The sequence below is a fragment of the Pelobates fuscus genome, chromosome 2, assembly GCF_036172605.1.
Source record: "Pelobates fuscus isolate aPelFus1 chromosome 2, aPelFus1.pri, whole genome shotgun sequence".
In the NCBI taxonomy this organism is placed as follows: domain Eukaryota; kingdom Metazoa; phylum Chordata; class Amphibia; order Anura; family Pelobatidae; genus Pelobates; species Pelobates fuscus.
The window spans coordinates 124,086,066-124,106,289 of record NC_086318.1 but is presented as its reverse complement, the minus strand read 5'-3'; the positions used below and the strand labels follow the sequence as shown (position 1 = coordinate 124,106,289).

General features: G+C 42.4%; 1 protein-coding gene across 1 annotated transcript in view; it reads right to left on the bottom strand.

Moving 5' to 3' along the window:
- The window catches only part of CLDN11 (claudin 11), a 55,696-nt gene extending 35,676 nt beyond the window's left edge, over window positions 1–20,020 (bottom strand). The window contains exons 1-2 of the mRNA XM_063442659.1: window positions 19,723–20,020; window positions 2,329–2,493 (exon numbers count right to left, since the gene is read on the bottom strand). Coding sequence (XP_063298729.1) covers window positions 2,329–2,493; window positions 19,723–19,948 — 391 coding nt within the window. The 5' untranslated portion in view covers window positions 19,949–20,020. The remainder of the gene's footprint in view (window positions 1–2,328; window positions 2,494–19,722) is intronic.
- Window positions 20,021–20,224: the final 204 nt, after the last annotated feature.

The following is a 20,224-nucleotide window of genomic DNA, read 5'->3' as shown; positions in this document are numbered from 1 at the left end:
GTGGTAGGTGGAGTCCTACTGATTTTAATGTTGTGTCTACTCCTGCCGTGTCTTATACCCTTAGTAGTTAGGTCTGTGCAAAGCCTGATAGAAAATATAGCAGAGAGAAAGGCTGCTGCACAGATAATGGCAATTTATAAATATAAGGCTCTAGATCAGGGAGAACCAATGCAGGAAGATGAGTGTTGAAGATTCACATCATAAGATAAGTCTGGTCTGGTTCAAGGTAACTTGCGGTGTATGCAAACTAAGGTTAAGTGATGCCTCAAGTAATTGTGAAATATCAAGAGGCATCAAAGGGGGGAATGTGGTGGAATCTCGGTAAAAATAAATTTAGTAGGCCGAGATTACCACGTGGCATGTGTACGTGCATATGCTGACGTATCGATCAGTTGGTTGCACGAGGCAAGATACGATCAGTAGTGTACGGAGCATGTGCAAGAATACAGGATGTAGTATTCCCCTCCTCCATTGTGCTGGACAGGCCATGCGGTCAAGCAGGAAGTTAATTCTTATTTGTATTGATTGGTCAAGAGAATGTGCGGGTGGAGCTTAATATGGGAGGAGTTATGTGCCTATATAAGGAGCCTGCACTATTGTCCGGGGCTCAGAACTTGCTGTATTTTGGTGACATTAGTCCCTCTGAGTCCCGATCGGTGATCCAATAAAGAATCTCTTCCTTCCTGAAGAAACCTGTGTCCATCTCTCTGTGCTTGGCTTCCGTCAGTTTCTCTGGTATCAGAATAAAGAATCTCTTCCTTCCTGAAGAAACCTGTGTCCATCTCTCTGTGCTTGGCTTCCGTCAGTTTCTCCAGTATCAATATTTTACACTTTCCAAAACACCATAAAACCTAGACATGTGGGGTACTGTTGTACTCATGAGACATCACTAAACACAAATATGAGTGATTTAAAGCAGTAAAATATATAATTCTGCTAATATCGTCAGTGAAAGGACATTTTTTTTTGTAAAAAAATGCAGAAAAACAAATATGAACACTAAATTTGGTCAGGATTTGTAACTAATTGGCTACTAAAGAAGACTTGACATACCCCATTTTAAATACCCTGGGTTGTCATGGTATGCCATAATGGGGTTAATTTTCAATCCTGGGCTGGCAACCTGTCTCAAAGGCAACATAGAGCCAGCAAACCAATCTGGTAAATTTAAATGTGTAAAAACGAAAAAGGGAAAAGCCCTATATTTGACCTTATTAGTTTACAAAATAAATATTGTGCATGGGGGGTACTGTTGTAATCATGAGGCATTGCTGAACACCAATATTTTATTGCAGTAAAAGCTGTAATATGACATTCACAGTTAAAATTCCATGGAGAAAATAATTTTAGAAAATCTTAATTTCTCAATTTTTTTAGATTTTATTCATATAAAATAAAATTTCATAAATAAATATTTGATGTGAAATGAAAGCCCCGTTTCTCCTGAACAAAATGATATTTAATAAGTGTGAGTGCACTTAATATGAAAGAGTTAAATTATGGTTGAACAACAAATAGCTCAAATTCCAGGTTTTGTTTTGATTTTGTTTTGATCAGAACTTGTACAATTACCTTATCCTTAAGGGGTTAATAGAGAAACAAAGAAACATCACCAGCAATAAAACATATACAGAGCGTGTAGACAGAATATTGATCTCTTTGCTGATCAATCATCTCCAATATGCGATAACACACTATAAATATGCTTAGTTTTAATGGGGAACGTCTAAAGCAGGAGAATGTGTCCTATCACATAACCCCCTATAAGTTATTTTTTTCTAACTATTTCCCTATCAATAAACATACATATACTGACCAGAAAAACTCATCCTATGTAGGGGTTTGCAAGTTCAACACTTTTTTGATCTGGAATAGAATCAGGGATTTTACTTTTTTCATCTGAACCCTATGACTTGGACTGGGTGGAGTGGAGCAATGGAGGTACGTAATTAAGTACAGAACAGTCTTACAGCTTTATTAATAAATGTGTTTATCTATAACCGTGGAGTGTTCCTTTAATATTATATTAATAAAGTGCCAATATCTGCAATTAGACAAGCCTTGCATGTAGTAACTGATTTATCTCATTATACTATAGCAGCCGCAGCATTCTCTTGGAACCTGTTATGGAATCTATTGTGGAATATGCAGAAGATGTGCAGTGGTTTTCCATACTGCCTATATGGCATGTTGTTCAATGTGGCTTACTATTTACCTGTCCCTGCATCCTACCCTAAGATGAAATGCCTGTAATGGAGCAAAACAAAGAGAAACTGTTGTAAACGTGACATACAGACAGACAGACACATCATTTCCTATTTGTCTTACCCAGGATGACAATCAATACTCCTCCCAGCAAGAAACGTTTGTGTTTTTCGACTCCGGGGTCGTGGCCCATGCGAATGCAGGGCAGGGCAGAGAGTAGCAGGAACACGGCCGGAAGTCCTAGGAAAGAGCCTGTTATCATCAGGGCTCGGGCAGCTTGGATGTGGGCTGTCAACAGTAACAGGAAGCATGTTAGAACATGATAAGCTGACCATCATCACGCAGCACACCTGTTCACAATCACCAACAGCATGGCGTCATGTCAGTTACACTCAATAACGTTACATTCATTTACAGGGGACACACAATGACTAAATGCTTTAAATGTTTCTTTTAGAATAATATGGCACTGTCCCGACAGTTATCATGAAAGTCTATTCCCAATGTAAAGGTCCAGTAAGGAAGATCTGAATTGAAGAACATGACTGGCCAGCATAAAGCTTTGACCTCAACTCTATCACATGCATTTGTAACTGTGTACATAGGCGTAATCTCCAAACACCAGGACCAGTCTCACTAATGCTATCGTGGATGAATCCCTGCTAATTGTTTCCATTAAACAGTGTTGTTTATGGTCCCAGGAGAGTCCAGTGTAAGCACGTAGGTGCCTCCACTACTTGCAGTGGAGAGTGGGAAGGGCCTAATCAGGAATGTCTGTTAGCTCTCCTGAGCTACGCTTTGCAACGAAGGGCTAGCTCATTGGTTCAGAGTGTCAGCTGATTGATCCCAATTCAGTGAGCTAAGCCCTGCACTGCAGAGCCTTGCTCAAGTAGAAAGCTGCCAGCTCTCACAGGAAGTCAAGTAGACCCCAAGTAAGAAGTGAAAACATTCTGAAACAGTTTTACTTTTTTCACTGTTGTGGTTATGGTGCTTGGAGTGTTTCTTTAAGGCTGTTATAGAAGCAAAGGGAAGACCATCATATTTACTCTTTCGTTTTAAAGGAATACTCAAGACACACATTCGGTGCAATTTGGCAGTTAAGATTCAATTAGATATACCACGTGAGGTTTTTATTCTTCTGCTTTAGATTATTTATTTTTTTGTAATAATTAGATTTCCTATATCAGCCCAATCTTTGTTCATGTCCCTCCCAGTCTGACAATCAAACTACCACTCTTGTTGTGCCCATGAAGCACATCTTCTGGGATAGGTTCAGCAGTGCTATATAAAGTAAAGTGCATTGAGTCCTTTCCTGGTTTTGTGGATTTACTGCAGAAGCTGCAAGATCTGTGGCTTTGCAGCAAATGCCAAAGTTTCCAAGGTGCATTTTTCATTAAACTTAAATGAAATGCATTTTTATTAAGGCAGATAAATAAACATGGTATTTAACGTTAAAATATTAAAACATTTTAGTAATTTTGGCTCTTAAATGAGAAGTAAAAAAAAAAAAATAACCAAACAGCAAACTATGTGTGGCAAGCTTTCCTTTACTGATTTGATTCCATGTACAGTACTCATCAGTTAAACCAGTTGTGTTGTTTTTCAATATTTGTTGCTATGTTATTGAGTCTATTTCCTCTGCAAGGGTTGGGCATAAATAATAACTACTTTTACCAGCATTCATTTATTTTGAGTGGATTTTCTGAGAAAGTGACATTGAGCCACTCAATGTAAAAGTCATTGTCTAATCACTTTTGTTTCCCTTGAGACGTATTTCCTGTCACATCTGCTTCAAGGGAAAGGGAACCAAGGAAGTCAAATTTGAACATTATTCGTCTGGACTTTTTCCTCTCATGTGCACGACACGTGTAGGAAAGGCAATAGCATCCTTTAATTTCCCATTCAATAACATGCCTAGTGTGATCAGCATAAAGGATTATGGGAAATCCACATGGCATCGGAGCTCACACAGGAAGAACTCAAATTGCCTTGGATCATAGGGAGTCGATGAAAGCTTTCAGCAGAGTGTTTCATCTTTATAAAGTTTAAGCAAAAGACAGTAGACATGATGACAACTCTCAAATACAATACAATGCTTTCTGCAAGCTACAATCATAACAGGCAGTTATTTCATCATTTGAATTGTTAGTAAGCTGAATACTTTTGACTTCCAATTTATTTCATTAATTTCAAGGTGGGCAAACATTTAATTTAGTATAAATATATAAAATTAAAGTTTGTGGGTTTATTTACTATTACATGCTGTATTATAAGCTTGCATAGTCAATTTTTATTATAATACCTTCTCAATATCACTGGGAGAATTCAGCGAAAGAAAGGGCGAAATAAATAGCGAAAGAAGGTAAATAAACAAAAGGATGGAGCAAATAAAGGAAGAAAGAAATATATAACCTTTTTGAAATGTATATGTAATGTGAATTCTACTCCCTAGCTTGACAATATGGCGTCCATCAAGGTTTCCTTTTGTTGACGCCGGTAACTGAGGCGACTTAGTTCCTTACAGAGAAATTATATGAAGGTTAAGGCTCACAATGATATGATAATTAGTGTCTAGGTGAAAATGTACTACAATAAGAACTGAATAGGCTCCAGGAACCATATCGAATCGGTTTGCCTGTTATAAAATAACTCTCAATGTCCTTTATCAAAGGAGTACGTTTTCAGATTGCTTCCCAAGGAGCAAAGTGAAATGCTCTCCTATACAGATCCAAGTGCAGTATCCGTAATGGATTTACTTGTGTATTGCATCCTCAGTCTTGGGTTTACAGAATCCTATTACATCCCTAGGAAACCAACAAATGGCTAACCTACTTGTTTCTTATGTTTGTTAAAAAAATAAAAGAAATTTTTTTATATAGTGAATTATCTGAAAAGAGCCAATAAAAAAATATTTATCGTCCAGTTATGTTTTCAGTTTGGCTACATTGAGCTAAAATATATAATTTACTTTGAATTCCTGATAATTCACTCTTTTCTGAATAACCGTGTATATGTATTCTTCATAATAAATAATTTTATTAGTAAACAACAACAAAAAATACGAAATGGCGCCTGAGATAGCCTAACATCCATTCATGCCACTGGAATCGGATCCCTTTGAGTTTAACCCTCAAGCCAGCCATGACAGGGATTGCATGTGGAGCATGTTCATGTATTGCCCCAAAGCATTCACTTAACAATTTTCTCATATACCAGGTTCAGTCCTGGGATCTCAACTCAAAGGATGCTGTGGATATGTCTTCTATAAAAAAAATACTATTCAGCATATTATGGAGAACTGGAACTATCATTACTTGCTTCACCGATCCCAGGATTTAAAAAAAAAAAAAATGGTCTAAACATGAAAAATTGTTAACACAAATGATATATGAATTGTGTTCTTTCAATTAGAGTAAATTATAGGTTTATTTAAATGTAATAGAACTCAAGCTCATTTTCATTTTACGTTCAGCTTGCTGAGCAGTGTTGACAGTAAAATTGCAAGGTACTTTGGAAATATTGTCAGCAGACGTTCCCTATTTTATCAATCTATCTTCTGGTTTTACATCGTTCTTTACATGTTTTGCTTCACATCAATCAGTAGTGGCCACTCTTGTGTTTATCATGAGAACTTACACTACTATTGTAAGTCGTGCTCCTGCGTGGGTGACATTTATTATGTAATAAATGTAAATAAGTATGATGTATGAAGTTTTACACTTACATTACTATTTAAGAGAATGATAACACCCTATATACTTTTCAAAACAAACATACGTACACATTAATTTAATGTTTTAAATGTTCGATTATAAAATGACCGATAATATCTTCTTTTTTTTTTTTTTTTTTTTTGTAAATCTTTCTTTTATTATGGCATATACGTCATGGGATACATAAGAGAAAGAGGAGGCATTGAGGGGTAACATGAGATAATAATATCAAGATGGTGTGCAATGCACCTCAAAGAAAGATTGCCATGGGTTTTTTGTTTTTTTGTGAAACATTCAAGTAAACAGAGTGATACAAGCTTGGATAAGAAACAAAAGTAATCAAAATAGTGTAGACAGGCTTCATATACAAGTTGGTGTTCATAGCTAAACAGAATAAGTAAAGGTAGTCTAAGGTGTGATAATGCTTATGCCTATACTTTAAGTGGGAGCATCAACAGAGTTAAAGTAAGGGAGACCAACGCTAGACAGAAGAAACATCGTATGACATCCATTACGCAAAAAGACAGACTCTTAGTAGTTACAGTCTCAATTTTTACGAGAGTTAAACACGGGTGTAACCAGGCTGGGTATTAGTGCCATGCTTAATAACAAGAGTATAACTAGGGTTATCTTAGGAATAGCTGTCCCGGCCCCGATATGTTACAAAATAAGAGATATCGGATGGGCATGTTCAGTGACAGCATTGATGGGATTGCATTGCTTAGTTTCTCGGTAATGTTAAACAATCAGACTATGTGTATGGGCGGTCCATACGCTCCCATTGCCAAAGAGGGACATGCTTATTAGGCTATACATGCATACAGTCTCGTGAGTCGAGCTAGCTAAACACTATATGGACCGTCCCCCAATAGAGGTTGTATTTTAACGGCAGACCACTGAAACCATTCTATCAATACAGGTATGTGCCAAAAATTGTCCAGAAAGTCACTAGATCACCCATTTTTACACTGGACCCAACTCCAGCCGGGTGTGGATTGCAGAAAATATCGGGGGAGTGGGAAAGTGAGGGTCTCGGCAAAGTACAAGGCCCCCCAGGCGTATACCTCACCGCTCTTCAGCTGCAACCTGCTCGCGGTTCGTTCGCAGGGCATGTCTGCCGTAAGGCTCAGCGTCGGGTGTTTCAACCGATGCCCTGTGTTGGAATGTCCCGGGATTCAGCTTCAGTAGCCCCGTCACTGGGCGCCTCCTGGAGCAGTGGGTGTGGGTGTTGTGGTGTGGGGGAGGTTTGCGTGCGGTGGGGGGTTGCTCCCCAGCTCCAGGTCTCGTGCGGGGTCGACACCCTGTGGCCACAGACTCGGGTCCTACTCAGGGCCGGGTCTCTCCCATACTGGGCGCAGTGATGGGTCCTGGTGGTCTTCCGCCGCCAGCGGCGGGTAACCCTCCTGCGAGGTGGCTTGTGTCTTGGAGGTTGTCTCCTGTTGACCCCTTGCCTGGAAGGGCGCTCAGCCCGCTGGTGTAAGGCTGCCTTGCCCGGGGTCTGCCCTTCTTGCCTCATGCTCTCCTCCGGTTCCACCACCCTATAAAAGGTGGTAAGTTGTTGGGCTTGTCTCTGCTCCAAACGTGCCCAGAAACGACGACACAGCAGGTCTAAGCGCTCGTGTAGGGGCTGGGTGCGGTCAGGCTCAGCAGCGTGGTCTGCACTGTTGGTCCTATACTTTACCTCGCCCCCCGTCGCCACTTGCTTTCTTTTAGATTTTACAAGGTGAGTACGTGGCTTGGTGACAGGCACTGCTTCCTTGTTCTCCGAAAACATAAGGGCCTCCAGCTTGTCCCAGAACGCCTGGAAGGTCCTGTTCAGCCGGTGCTCTATATCTAGCTGTTCACTGTAAGCTGTAGGAGAGGTAGCTGCTGCCGCCGCCATTTTAATCGTTTTGGCACCGCGTGTTTCAGGCCCCTGCATCTCCTCAGTCTTTTCGTCGGGTCGTTCCAGTGTCTCCTGAAGGTAGACCGGGATAACCCCCACCGGTCCAGAGGGGGGGGGGAGGCTCGGGTTGGTCGTTGCCGCTGCTGGCACGGAGCCGAGTGAGCGGCCGTCTCACCTCGGCTCGTTCAGGCGTAGGCCGCAAGCCTCGGGCTAGTCCGTTCAGATTCCGGAGCGCTCGTGTCGGGTATCGCCGGGTAGTGTAGCTTCCCCCGGTCTCGAATATGGCTATTTGTCGCTTGCAGTTTGCGGGTAGTGGGGTTTTTTGCCCCGAAATCTGACGTCAAGCGCAGGAGCTCCAGCCAGGCACGTCTGCTCTGCTTGGCCGGCAAGCTCCGCCCCCGATAATATCTTCTTTGAGTGTTGCTTTCACTCTTGCAGCTACGAGTTTTACATTTTATGATTCTTGTACATTTGGGGACCTATGGACCAGCAGTTAGTTACAATGTATCATTTTGCTTCCCTCCCAACATGGGCAAAGAAAGACACCCCAATATATAAAGTAGCCATAAAAAGGTCCTCCATTTTATAAATCAATACATTGCACTACAATTATCTACCATTTTATATAAGCTATTTTCTGAGCTGTAATAAGCTGGACCAGTATTAGGGTTTTCATAATGATTGCGGATCTTTGTGGACTCCAGGAAAATGTCCCTAGAAAGAGTAGTGTGAGCGCCTCATCAAACTCACTTACACTACATGACTGCTGACCCATATCCCATCCAACCGTTGCCCCCAAATAATACACTGGACACCTTTTTAGTGGATAAGGGTAACGGCCACAGCTTTATTAAACAGTAAAAATCTTAATTCTTAATTCCTGCCAGCTGTTGGGTGAGGACCCAACAGACAGTTCTCCTTCCTTGTTCTCCAAGAGCCCAACACAGCCGTCGCTAGCCATCAGCCTTGCGCCGACTGTCGTCTCCCCAAGGTGACCTTGCGTCATACTCCTTTCCTTTTCGATTCCGCTGTCCAGGGAAAACCGCCACCGCGAAGCCGTCCTGCCGCAGCCTGATCTGCGCCGGCTTCGCGCCCCCCCGCAGACAGCGCCAATTCAATGCCCGATTGCAGCCCCACATTAAATATGTCCAGCCCAATGGGGGTCAAGTGGACCCCATCCTGACGCATCACGTCTGAATTATTCCCCTCCAACTCAAAGTGCCGTACCACTATTCCACCCAAACTATGCACAAAGCGCGAAATAGCCACATTAATCTTTCGCCTACAGCGTTCAAGCGCCTTTCCATAGCCTCCCACCTTCCACACTGGGCGGGGCACTATCTCAGACCAGATCAGAGTCAAGTCACGAAAAAGCGCAAAACAGCGTGCTAGATCATGATGCATGGCGTGAATGAGATCCACCGACCTCCGTCGGCCAACATCATTACCGCCCGCATGCAATAGCAGTGTCACTGGGCCAGCGACGCAGCGACACAGCTGCTCACACTCCCTTAATACTTGATCCCAACGTAACCCCCTCAATCGACGCCACCGTACCCTAACTTCCTGGAACGGGAACCCCAAATTACGGCCGTGTGATCTTTCTTCCGCCCGCCTAGCTGCCCAGTACACATATGAATGCCCCAGGATCCACACATAACGAGGAACGTGGCCTACGAAACAAAGAACAACAGTGAAACTTGCACTTATCCAGCGGCATACCATCACAGCAAATGAGGACGCACGTAAAGCTGGAACCGCCCCGACTCCCAGCGCCCCAAGCGCATAAGTGCCTCCTTCGGGAAACCCAGTTCGCTCACCTGCGTCGCCGCTCCAATTCTAAATGAATGCGTGGAATATAACCTGGGGTCCCCCCTAACCTGCAAATGCAGCTCCGCATGATGCTAGCAAATTGAAATTGGCTCAGTGAAGACCCATTCAGATGGACCAGCAGCGAACCATCCCTGGCGCCTAGATATGCCCGCAACAAGTTCCCCGGACAAAATACACCCCCAGTCAGACCGATACGTACCCTCGCTCCCGTACCCTCTTGGTCCGTCTTGGACCGCCGAATCAACAGTATCACGCACTCCGGTGTCACTGAGACGTTGGAAAGCCTCAACGCTGCCACTGAACTCACCTTGGGGGCCACTAGCTCTCCGATCCGCAGCACCCCGATTTTCCGAGCAATGCCCCTGACCCTGCGTCTCTCACCAACTCCAGAGCCCTGTCAAATGAAGCATAACGCACCCTCGACATTTGTCAATATCATCATTCACCGACCCGCCGGATGGATAGGACAGGTGGTGAATGAGGCGAAAGGCCCCAGGCTCTTTTTTAGGAACTAAGCCCAGGGGCAACACTCGCAGGTTAGAAAACGGGGGCTCCGAAAACGGTCCTGCCATGCGGCCCAAGGATACCTCCTTGTCCAACTTATGTTCCGCAGTGCTCCTTACCCGAAACCGACCGTAAATTGACTGCAAACGACGGCGCCTCAGACAAAACAAACGGAATCCAAAAACCAAATAAAAACCTGTCTAATAGAATACTCACTTTCCGCCGCTTAGGAGACCGGTCTAGCCATGGGTGCATCCTTTCGACGCTCACTGGCGTCCTCCTGTCTAGGAACGTCGTCCTTGGGGCGCACCCCTGTCTTACCCTTTTTGAAACAGCGCACGGCGGGATGTGCTCCGCCGCAGTGCGAACACTCATGCCGGAACCTGCATGAACTGTACCACTTACAGTGGCTCTCATTAAAGAGCCAACAGACTCCCCTACGCTGTCCTGCCGGCGCACTAGCCAGCGCGCCGGCCGTCCCTGGAAAGGGGGATGGCCGGCAGGGCGTCATCAACAGCAGCCATAAGCTGCCATCCTGCACCCCAAAATCCATGCCCTCGCTGACCGCCATCTTCTGTCGAAATTGCTGGTCATACCGGTACCAGCGTTGCCCCCCATAAATCTTGTACGCCCCCCAAATGAGATCCAAATAACCGAACAAGGAGGGAGCCTTGCCGGGAAAACTACCCGTTAAGATGCTCGCGAAAACCGAAAAACCTTGAAGCCAATTCCCAAAAGTGCGGGGAAGCTGATTACCTCTATCACCGTCACCCATGTCACCTCGCCGCGGTCTATCCACCGACTCCCTATCTGGAGGAACCAGAGCCAGGAAGTCGACATACTCACCCCGGACTATTTTGTCCCTGACGTCTGCTGCCACATGCAGACCCAGCGGGGACAGCTCACAGCCCGGCAACCGTGGATGCAGAATACCCATCACCCTGTCCCTGACAGGAAGCTGCGATGCAGCCCCCCGCATACCCAACGGAGTAGAGGAGGGGACAGCACCAGGCAACCTCTTTAATACTGACCTCAATAACTTAACTTAATCCCCTTGTCTACCTAACTCCCCTTGTCTAACTAAATCCCCTTGTCTACCTAAATCCCCTTGTCCCTGGGAACCCTGCTCCCTATCATTCTCAGCCAGCGCATCTCAAGCGCTAGCGCAATACTCACGCGCTGATGCTGCAGGAGGCAGACCGGACCCACTGGGGAACACTGTATCCTCCTCTTCAGATTCCGATTGCAGGCTGAGTACCTCTTCTTCCCGCTCCTGGGACCCGCAGGCGCCAGATGCGCATCTCTGCGGTCCTTTCCGGGCCGTCTCGGGGTGCTCCTGCACCGCAGATGATCTTCTGGCCCCAGCATGGGCCGTCCGCGCGCATGCGCGCCGCGGCGTTCCATGCGTCCTGACGTCCAGCGTTGCACGCATGCAGGATTGCGTGCGTGATGACGTCTCACCTACCCACGCCGGAAGAGAAGCGCGCGGGCTGCGCGACCTTCCGGCCGGGTCCCCGCCATCCCGATCGCCGCCATCTTGGGACCCGGACTCAGCAATCACCTGTCCGGCCCTCCTCAGCCTCCGGCTGGCCACTCTTCGTGCTGGTAAGCGCCCAGCATCACCGCTCCCGTCCACGGACCGCTGGGCAATCCTACCTCCGCTCTGCCGCACAGGACTCTGGGACAGACGTGACGGAGGCCTCGATCTCCTGGCCCTCCGCCCGCCTACCGATGCCTCAGCTCCTCCTGCAGCCTGCTGAACTTGAGACAGCACTTGGTCCAAGGATCCATGAGACTCCTGGTAAGCTGCCCTCATTTTTACCAGTTCTTCCAGAGATGAGGTGGCCATATTGAAGCCTTGTCCTCAATCAGTAAAAGATACATTGATTTTGTTGGTTTGTGCAGGACCAGGTTGTGTATTCCCCAACAGACTAGGAGAAAGCAATTCCTGGAGAAAAGTACAGTCAGTGAAAAGAAATTCAACCAGGGTGAATGACAATCTCCTTCGGACTGGTAAGTCTCCTCCCCTGCTCCCCCATTACAAGTCCTTCCATATTTGCAACATTGTTGCTCCCATTATTCCATCCCACTATCCTGGGCAGCAGTCATGCTCCTCCCCCTTCCCTATTTGTCCAGGGGGACACTTTAAGAGCAATAGGACCATGCTCTGAGCTCTGGAACAGACAATCAGCCTGGCATGCATTCCCACCAGCTTTAATGCACCTTTTTTGGGCGAGGAAGTGCTTCTTGCAATGGCTTAGTCCTTTGAGAGGTGCCAGTGTGACATAGGGAACATCACTGGCCCATCCCGTTTAGAACTGCTCACCAGTGTCCCAATTTAAAGGGACCCTGTAGTCACCAAATCAACTTAGCTTAATGAAGCAGTTTTGGTGTATAGCTAATGCCCCTGCAATCTCTTTGTTAAAATAGCAGTCTAGTCACACTTCCCTGCATGCTACTTACACAGCCTTCCTAAACACTTCCTGTAAATAGTCACGTAATGTTTACACTACCTTTATTTAAAATTTTGTTTAATGTAAAATGTCCTAACACCTGCACTGTTAATAGCTTGCTACACCTTGCAGGAGCCTTCTGTGTGTGATTCAATTTCAATTTACAGAGCAGGGGATAAAACACTTCTAAAGTAAGTTAACATCTGATTGAAAAGAAAGCCTTTTTTCTTCACGCAGGCTATATCTGTTACAACCAGGGGAGATGTAGCTAGGGATGCACAGTTATTTAACTCCTAAATGGAAGTGAATTGAGCAGTGAGACATCAGAGGTTGGTCTATATATTCAAAATCTGCTTTATTAAGTTAAAGTTGTTTTGGGGACAGGTCATCACTGAAATCCCTCAGTCCATTCAGCCATTCAGAGTGTTTCTGCACATTACCATGGCAATGCTCCAGTACCACACAGTTTAAGGGCTCACGAGATGAGTATACTCAGTCTCCATCTGCCAGAGGTGCAGGCTAGAGTTGTTCATCATTACCACCAGAGATCTGCTATTCCCTATCTCCCTGGCCAAAGATAAGAAGCAAGGAGGGTGAACAAACCTAAATAAAATAAAATAAATTGACATAAAAATAAAAAAAAATATTTAACAGTTCCCCTCTAACCCCTCACAATGCAGACCCTATCCTACCTCATAAGTTCACACAAACTACATCCACTGTAAACAAACTGCATCCCATACACATATTTCCTCCCTTAAACACACGGCCATCTTTAACACGGGGCAAACGGGGCAGTTGCCCCGGGCCCAGAGCAGCTGCCCGTGGGCCCCGCAATTTGTGCAGCCCCCATGGACCAGGCAGTGCGCAGAACAGAGCAGCACCGGCCCACACTCTAAGAAGGCCCCCGGGTGGCCCACGCTACGTTGCTAAAACAGCGCGACCGGGCCCCTTCCTGTTCGGCAGCCGACTGGGAGGAAGTGAGTGCTGCGCGTCACTTCCTCCCACCGGAGATCAGAGCCACGCGGGAGGAGGAAGGCAGGGAGGAGGTGAGTTCCAGGGGATAACTACCAACTCAGCCTGCCACTGGACCCCAGGGAAACCACCGTCCAGAAAAAGGTAAGAACCTCCAGAAGAAGGTCAGTATGTATGTGTGTGTGTGTGTGTTTATGTCAGTATGTCTGTGTGTGTGTGTATGTCAGTAGTATGTCTGTGTGTGTATGTCAGTGTGTGTGTGTGTGTGTCAGTATGTGTGTGTGTGTGTGTGTCAGTATGTCTGTCAGTGTGTGTCAGTATGTCTGTCTGTGTGTGTCAGTATGTCTGTGTGTATGTCAGTATGCCTGTGTGTGTGTGTGTGCGTGTGTGTAAGTATGTCTGTGTGTGTGTGTGTGTGTGTGTCAATATGTGTGTGTGTCAATACGTCTTTCAGTGTATGTGTCTGTTTGTTTCAGTATTTCTGTAAGTGTATGGGTCTATGTGTGTGTCACTATATCTGTCACTGTATGTGTCTGTGTGTGTGTCAGTATATCTGTCAGTGTATGTGTCTATGTGTGTATGTATGTCTGTCTGTGTATGTCATAATGCCTGTGTGTGTGTCAGTGTGTGTGTGTGTATGTCAGTATGCCTGTGTGTGTGTGTCAGCATGTCTGTGTGTGTGTATGTCAATATGTCTGTCAGTGTATGTGTCTGTGTGTGTGTCAGTATATCTGTCAGTGTACGTGTCTGTGTGTGTCAGTATATCTGTCGGTGTATGTGTCTGTGTGTGTATGTATGTCTGTGTGTATGTCAGTATGCCTGTGTGTATGTCAGTATGCCTGTGTGTGTGTCCGCATGTCTGTGTGTGTCAATATGTCTGTCAGTGTATATGTCTGTGTGTGTTTCAGTATTTCTGTCAGTGTATGTGTCTGTGTCAGTATATCTGTCAGTGTATGTGTCTGTGTTTGTATGTATGTGTGTCAGTATGTATGAATGTGTGTCAATATGTCTGCCAATATATATGTGTGTGTCAGTATGTATCTGCGAATGTTTTAACATGTCTGTCTGTGCGTGTATGTGTCAGTATGTCTGTCAGTGTGATTGGGGGCTGGGCATACTTGTGGGGGTTGAGGGGGAGGGTGGGAGAGGCAGGGCCCAGGGGGCCCAAGAAAATATGTCGCCCAGGGTCCTATGCATATTATAGACGGCCCTGCTTACACACACTATATTAACTACACACACACACACACACACACTACATTCCCTAAAGACATACCACACTACCTACGACACACAACACTGCCCCTATACACAAACTTGTTAAACCTCCATTACACACACTACAACCCATATATATATATATATATATATATATATATATATATATATATATACACACATACACATGCTGAAGTACATCGTAATTCCAGTACTGGTTGTTTTTCTCTTAATTTCTGCTTTAAATATATAGGTGCTTTTTATATTCTGACAAATATGGTAGTTTAGTGGTTTGTGCCCCAGCTGAAATATCTGTAGAATGTAGCACATGGTCAACTCAGTCTTTCATCCTTTGGAGATCAATAAGCAAGTGTCAATTTAGTTATTAGTAACATTTATACTCCCAGATATACCTAACAAATAGCAAAAATGTTATGTTTCCTTATCAAGATATAAGGATTTGTTAAGTTTTAGTGCAGCTTAGCATACTAATAGTAACATTATCAGATTGTTTACTCATGACCCAATCAATGTTTCATCGAGTGCAGCATATCTGCTATGCACATTTTGTGTTCTAAGCACTGAAATGAACCGGATTAAATAATCAATACTCTTTGTGATTTGTGCTCACTGTTAAGCGCAAACACTTAATTTACTGTGTCATTATTGTTGTTGATAATATAAAAATAGTAGTAAATAGTCAGGAGTCAACACAATTTCTTCCCACAAAGCTACCATGCCCATGAGCATTCTGTGTTATTGAGTCACTTTGCTTAATCCAAAATATCGCAGTAAAATTAAATGTCATAATATACTTCTGGGTACGATTATTTTATTTGTCAGGTCTCGTTGCAGGTGGTCATTTTATTTTATCGTATCAGTACACACATAATAATTTCAGTACACACATTAGTAATGAAGGTTGACTGCAGCAGGTGGAATGTTGAATTAGGATAGCGCCATGGAGAAAAAACATTATTTGGAGAAAAAACATTATTATGGAGTTAAAAGCAATTATGGATGCCCAGGACAACATTTTATGTTATTTATTTTTTTTTTGATATACAAGAGATACACGTATATCAAAGAAACATTCAAAAATGCCAGACGTTGGGTCAGCCTGCCAAACTTGATGGCACTGGAAATATGCAACGATAAAGATATTTTATATATCATCCCACCTGGTGGTATCAAATGTTCAACTTCTCTGTCACGAGGTACATCTTCCTTTTATTGGGTCAACCTACAATATGGTAAACTACTATTACCATCAGCAGTTACCAGAACCCACAGGATGACAATCCACAGTTCTAGATCTGGTTTTCTGTGTCGTGTCCCACAAAGTAATAGCTGATGCCAAAGGCCCTACATCCGGCAGTAAAATCATATACAAATGCACGACTTCCAATATAATTTAATAGTCAGCTGTAGCTAAAATGTTTTGGCAAGTGGGGGTCTTCTGATCCACTTCTATATTCTCTATACACAGTCTTGGAAGTAAATGTAACATTAAGTCATCACACAACCTTTTTAAAACAATGATACAATATCCAAAGAAGCTATTCTCATCACGAGTCGCTTGAACACGTTAGAGGAAGTAGTGACTCCACTACACACTGCTTGGGGGAGCTAATAAAGAAAAATGTGTTCAACACACTCACCATTTTTAATTCGAAAAAGAAAAAACCTTCAATATATATTGGTTGGTCAGAGCAATGGTTACGGGGAAACCTACGTTTGAATTCTGTTCCACTATCCTCACCAGTAAGTGTCCCTGGGCAAGACACCTAATGAGGTATATATATACATAGATTGTATCCCTTTCTACATCTGTAAAGTGTTGTAAAATATGTTGGCGCCAGTGTTAGTTTTGACAGCAATTTTAGTTTTAATTATAGCCTTTTGACTAAATTTCCATTTAGTTTTAGTCATATTGTAGTCATCTGAATTATTTCGTTTTAGTTTTTGTCAACTAAATATCATAACATTTTAGTCGAATAAATATACAGTAGATGTAGTTGACTAGAATCTATTGGTTTAGCTAAAGTGTAATGCATTATTTAAGCATTTCGCTGGAATTATGTTTAATAAGAGTTTTATACTCAAAACCAAATCTTAAAATGCAATGGCAATCTGTAATATTTTTCCTTGTACTCCCATTCTAATGAAACAGTAATGTCAAGCAATCCAAAAGAAAAGTAAAATTACGGTAATACATATTGGGATTTAACAAAGTGTTCTGATTCAATGGGGCAACAATGTAAAAGAAGAGTCATCAACAGATTGTGCCTACAAGTTCCTCTGGTTTCCATTGTGATTGCTCTGCTTAGTACTGAAGACCACTTTTCAGAAAACGATGATAAATCTCACCAAAGCTAATTATTTTCATTATTGCTAAAATATTGATTTTATTGGTTCTGTAATATTGCAATATTGATTTAATTGGTTCTGTTATTCCTACATGTAACCCTTCGACATGCCACAACACTAGACAACACTTAATTTGGCACAAATTATTAGGTATAAACATTACAAACAATCTGATAAACTAAAAGTGCTTAAATCAAATATATTTCATTGTAAAAATAAGATTTCTTCCTATATTTTTAAATATTTGTCTAAATAGATTTAATCAAAACAGGATTAAAGTTGTGCATGGTCCTGGAGAGAATGCCAGATTGTACCTCCCTCCTAGTAGAGATCAAGGCTCTGTTCGTGAGTGTTGTAAATTTTGTTCGGAAATTTAACAATAAGTGAGACAATTAGAAATTGTTACAGGAATATGGACGGATTTCCCATAAGGCCACCAAGGCCACGGCCTTGGGGCGGATCATGGGAGAGTGGCGCCTCTGATCCAACCGTGCATCATTGGTTGGTACTACAGCAAGAGTGCTGATAACGAGTTTGGGGGATTTTCCCAAATTGGCTACTTTGGACTATAATTTGCAGTGAATTCCAGAATTGTCTTTAGTGACAAACCCTGACAGGTAGAGGAGCATTCAAAAGACAATGTATATCATTTGTATTGATGTCCTTTTTAATTTAAATGCATTACATTTTAAATGGTTATATGAGTTTAAATAGTTATATGATAACACAATCATTTTAAATGGCTTTTATATATATATATATATATATATATATATATATATATATATATATATATATTTTAAGAGAGTGGCAACTTTCCAGCTAAAGAAGTTAGAAATTTTGAGAATGCGAAGTGAATTTAAAGTAAGTTTTATATTTTAGATCTAAAGGAAAAAAAATGATTTCAAAGCCAGGTATGTCTGAGTTTTTCTATTTTAGCCTAGCAATTGAAATTCTCTTTGGGATCCTGACAATCCACTCTTTCGGGCATTTCATTCTATATTGAATCATTTAAAATGACTAATTGTGTTAACCTTGGAAAGACAAAAGGAAGAACCGACCCAACAGGGAATAGAACTCATGACCCTTTTGTTTCAGAAGGTATTTTATATGCTACATCAGACTAAGTAACAGCAGTGCGATATGTGTATTATTTAATGCTTATACATGTTAACAAACACAAATAGATAGCAATATCATATGACAGGATTATGGTGATGACCTACTAGATAGTTGAGAATTTCTTTAGAGCAACAGGGTTTATCACTACAGTAAGAATCGTCAGGAATTTAAAGTAAATTCGAAGTGGATTTCAAATTTAAGCAGAACCGAAAAAATTCAACAATGCTTGCAGTACAGCTATTTTGGCCTTAAAAAATAAATTGATTTATTTTAATTTATTGACAATTCTCAGTTAAGTGGATAACTCTAAAAATAATTCAATTAAAATCTCAATATACAATAGAACACTTTTTTAAAAAAAATATTGCATATACCATGAAATAACTTTACCTATCATATAACGAGTAACTGTCTCACTTTAAATCACAGAACAGGCACTGGAGGTTTTAATTAGATAGATTACATAGAAATGCCTATTACGCAACAAAAATGATCTTATTCAGGAAAAAAATAAATCCTTTCTCACCCTTATTTAGGATTTCACTAAAAGGTGATTCACCAGATAATGATCTATAGTAGATCGAAACATGAATTTGGAAAAAAAAAAATATTTAAGTTAAAATGCCCTTGTTGGAATTAAAGACCAATAAAAGTTTGTTTGTATTTTCCAGCTAAATTATTTGAAGGATACATTGTGTTGTATGTGTAGTAAAATATAGATGTGAACTTACTAATATAAATTTTGTCTGTTGGTATCTGACCTGTCACACTATGGTGTCCTATAGCCCTGTTATTTGAAAACATGAGTTAATCCACTATCAACTAATAAATTATTGAGGAGTTTGCACCAAACTGGCGTGGTGACCTTTCCTGGAGCACACACTTAGGTCAGATGTTTTAAATGTATTAGCTATTGATCATAGTGTTCAGCAGGTCTGTAAATAAAGTGGGCAACAATAGGACTTTTAAAGAACTGCAACTCCTTAATGCTCAGCAAAACTAGGTTATATGAGAGCATTACATTATTAGTAGCTCTATGACAAAAAGGGGTTTTCCTACATTATCTATCCATTCAATAAATCTCATAGGGCATCTGCAATGTCTCAAGATTTGGCAGAATGGAGTGAGCTCAAATATCATTAAAAAATAAAAAATAAAAATTCTAATCATTTCATTGAAATAAATACTGGAACCCTCATGCTCTATTAATTAGGATTCGTCTCATATTTATTTTACTTATAAATCACACATATTAAACTATAATTAATCATCATGTTTATGCAAGATTCCATCTCAGGTTAATCTTGGCTTTGCAATGGATACACCATTTGATGGCCCATACAAGTTTGAATAAAGCTGTTGAGTGGAACATTCCATAGATCATAATATCAGGTGGTTAGTGTCCCATGAAGTTGGTTAGTGTTTGAGTGCAATAGTGTCTCACCAGGCAGAGTAAGGATGTCAGCCAGAGGCTTGCAGTGGTAGAGCCCAATTGAGATGACACAGTCTGCCCATAGACCTCTGGATCCCAGCTCGTCAAGCTTTCTACACGTGTTAATGCTGTAGTCGCAGGTCAGCACCCAGTCATTGGTGGCTGTAGCCACTACAACCCCCATCCAGCCAATAAAGCCTGAGATAAAGCCAAAAAACTGCAGACATGTGCCACCCATTGCAATGTCCAGTGATCCTCGGTGTCTGTGTGGGATGGAAGTCTGTCCTGATCCCTCTGCAGGGAGTGTGAGGGATGCTGCAGTCTGGGCTTCCTATAAAACTACTACATATACAGAGCTCAATACATAGTCCAGCCAAGTCTATCACCCTCCTCTTCCCACACCCACAGTTTGAAGCTGAGAGCCCAAATCACTTTTACCCAATCACAGCAAGTGCAGGGGGAGCAGCCAGGAATTGGGGGAGGAGAGGGGGGCTGCTGCCAGGCACTGTAAGTG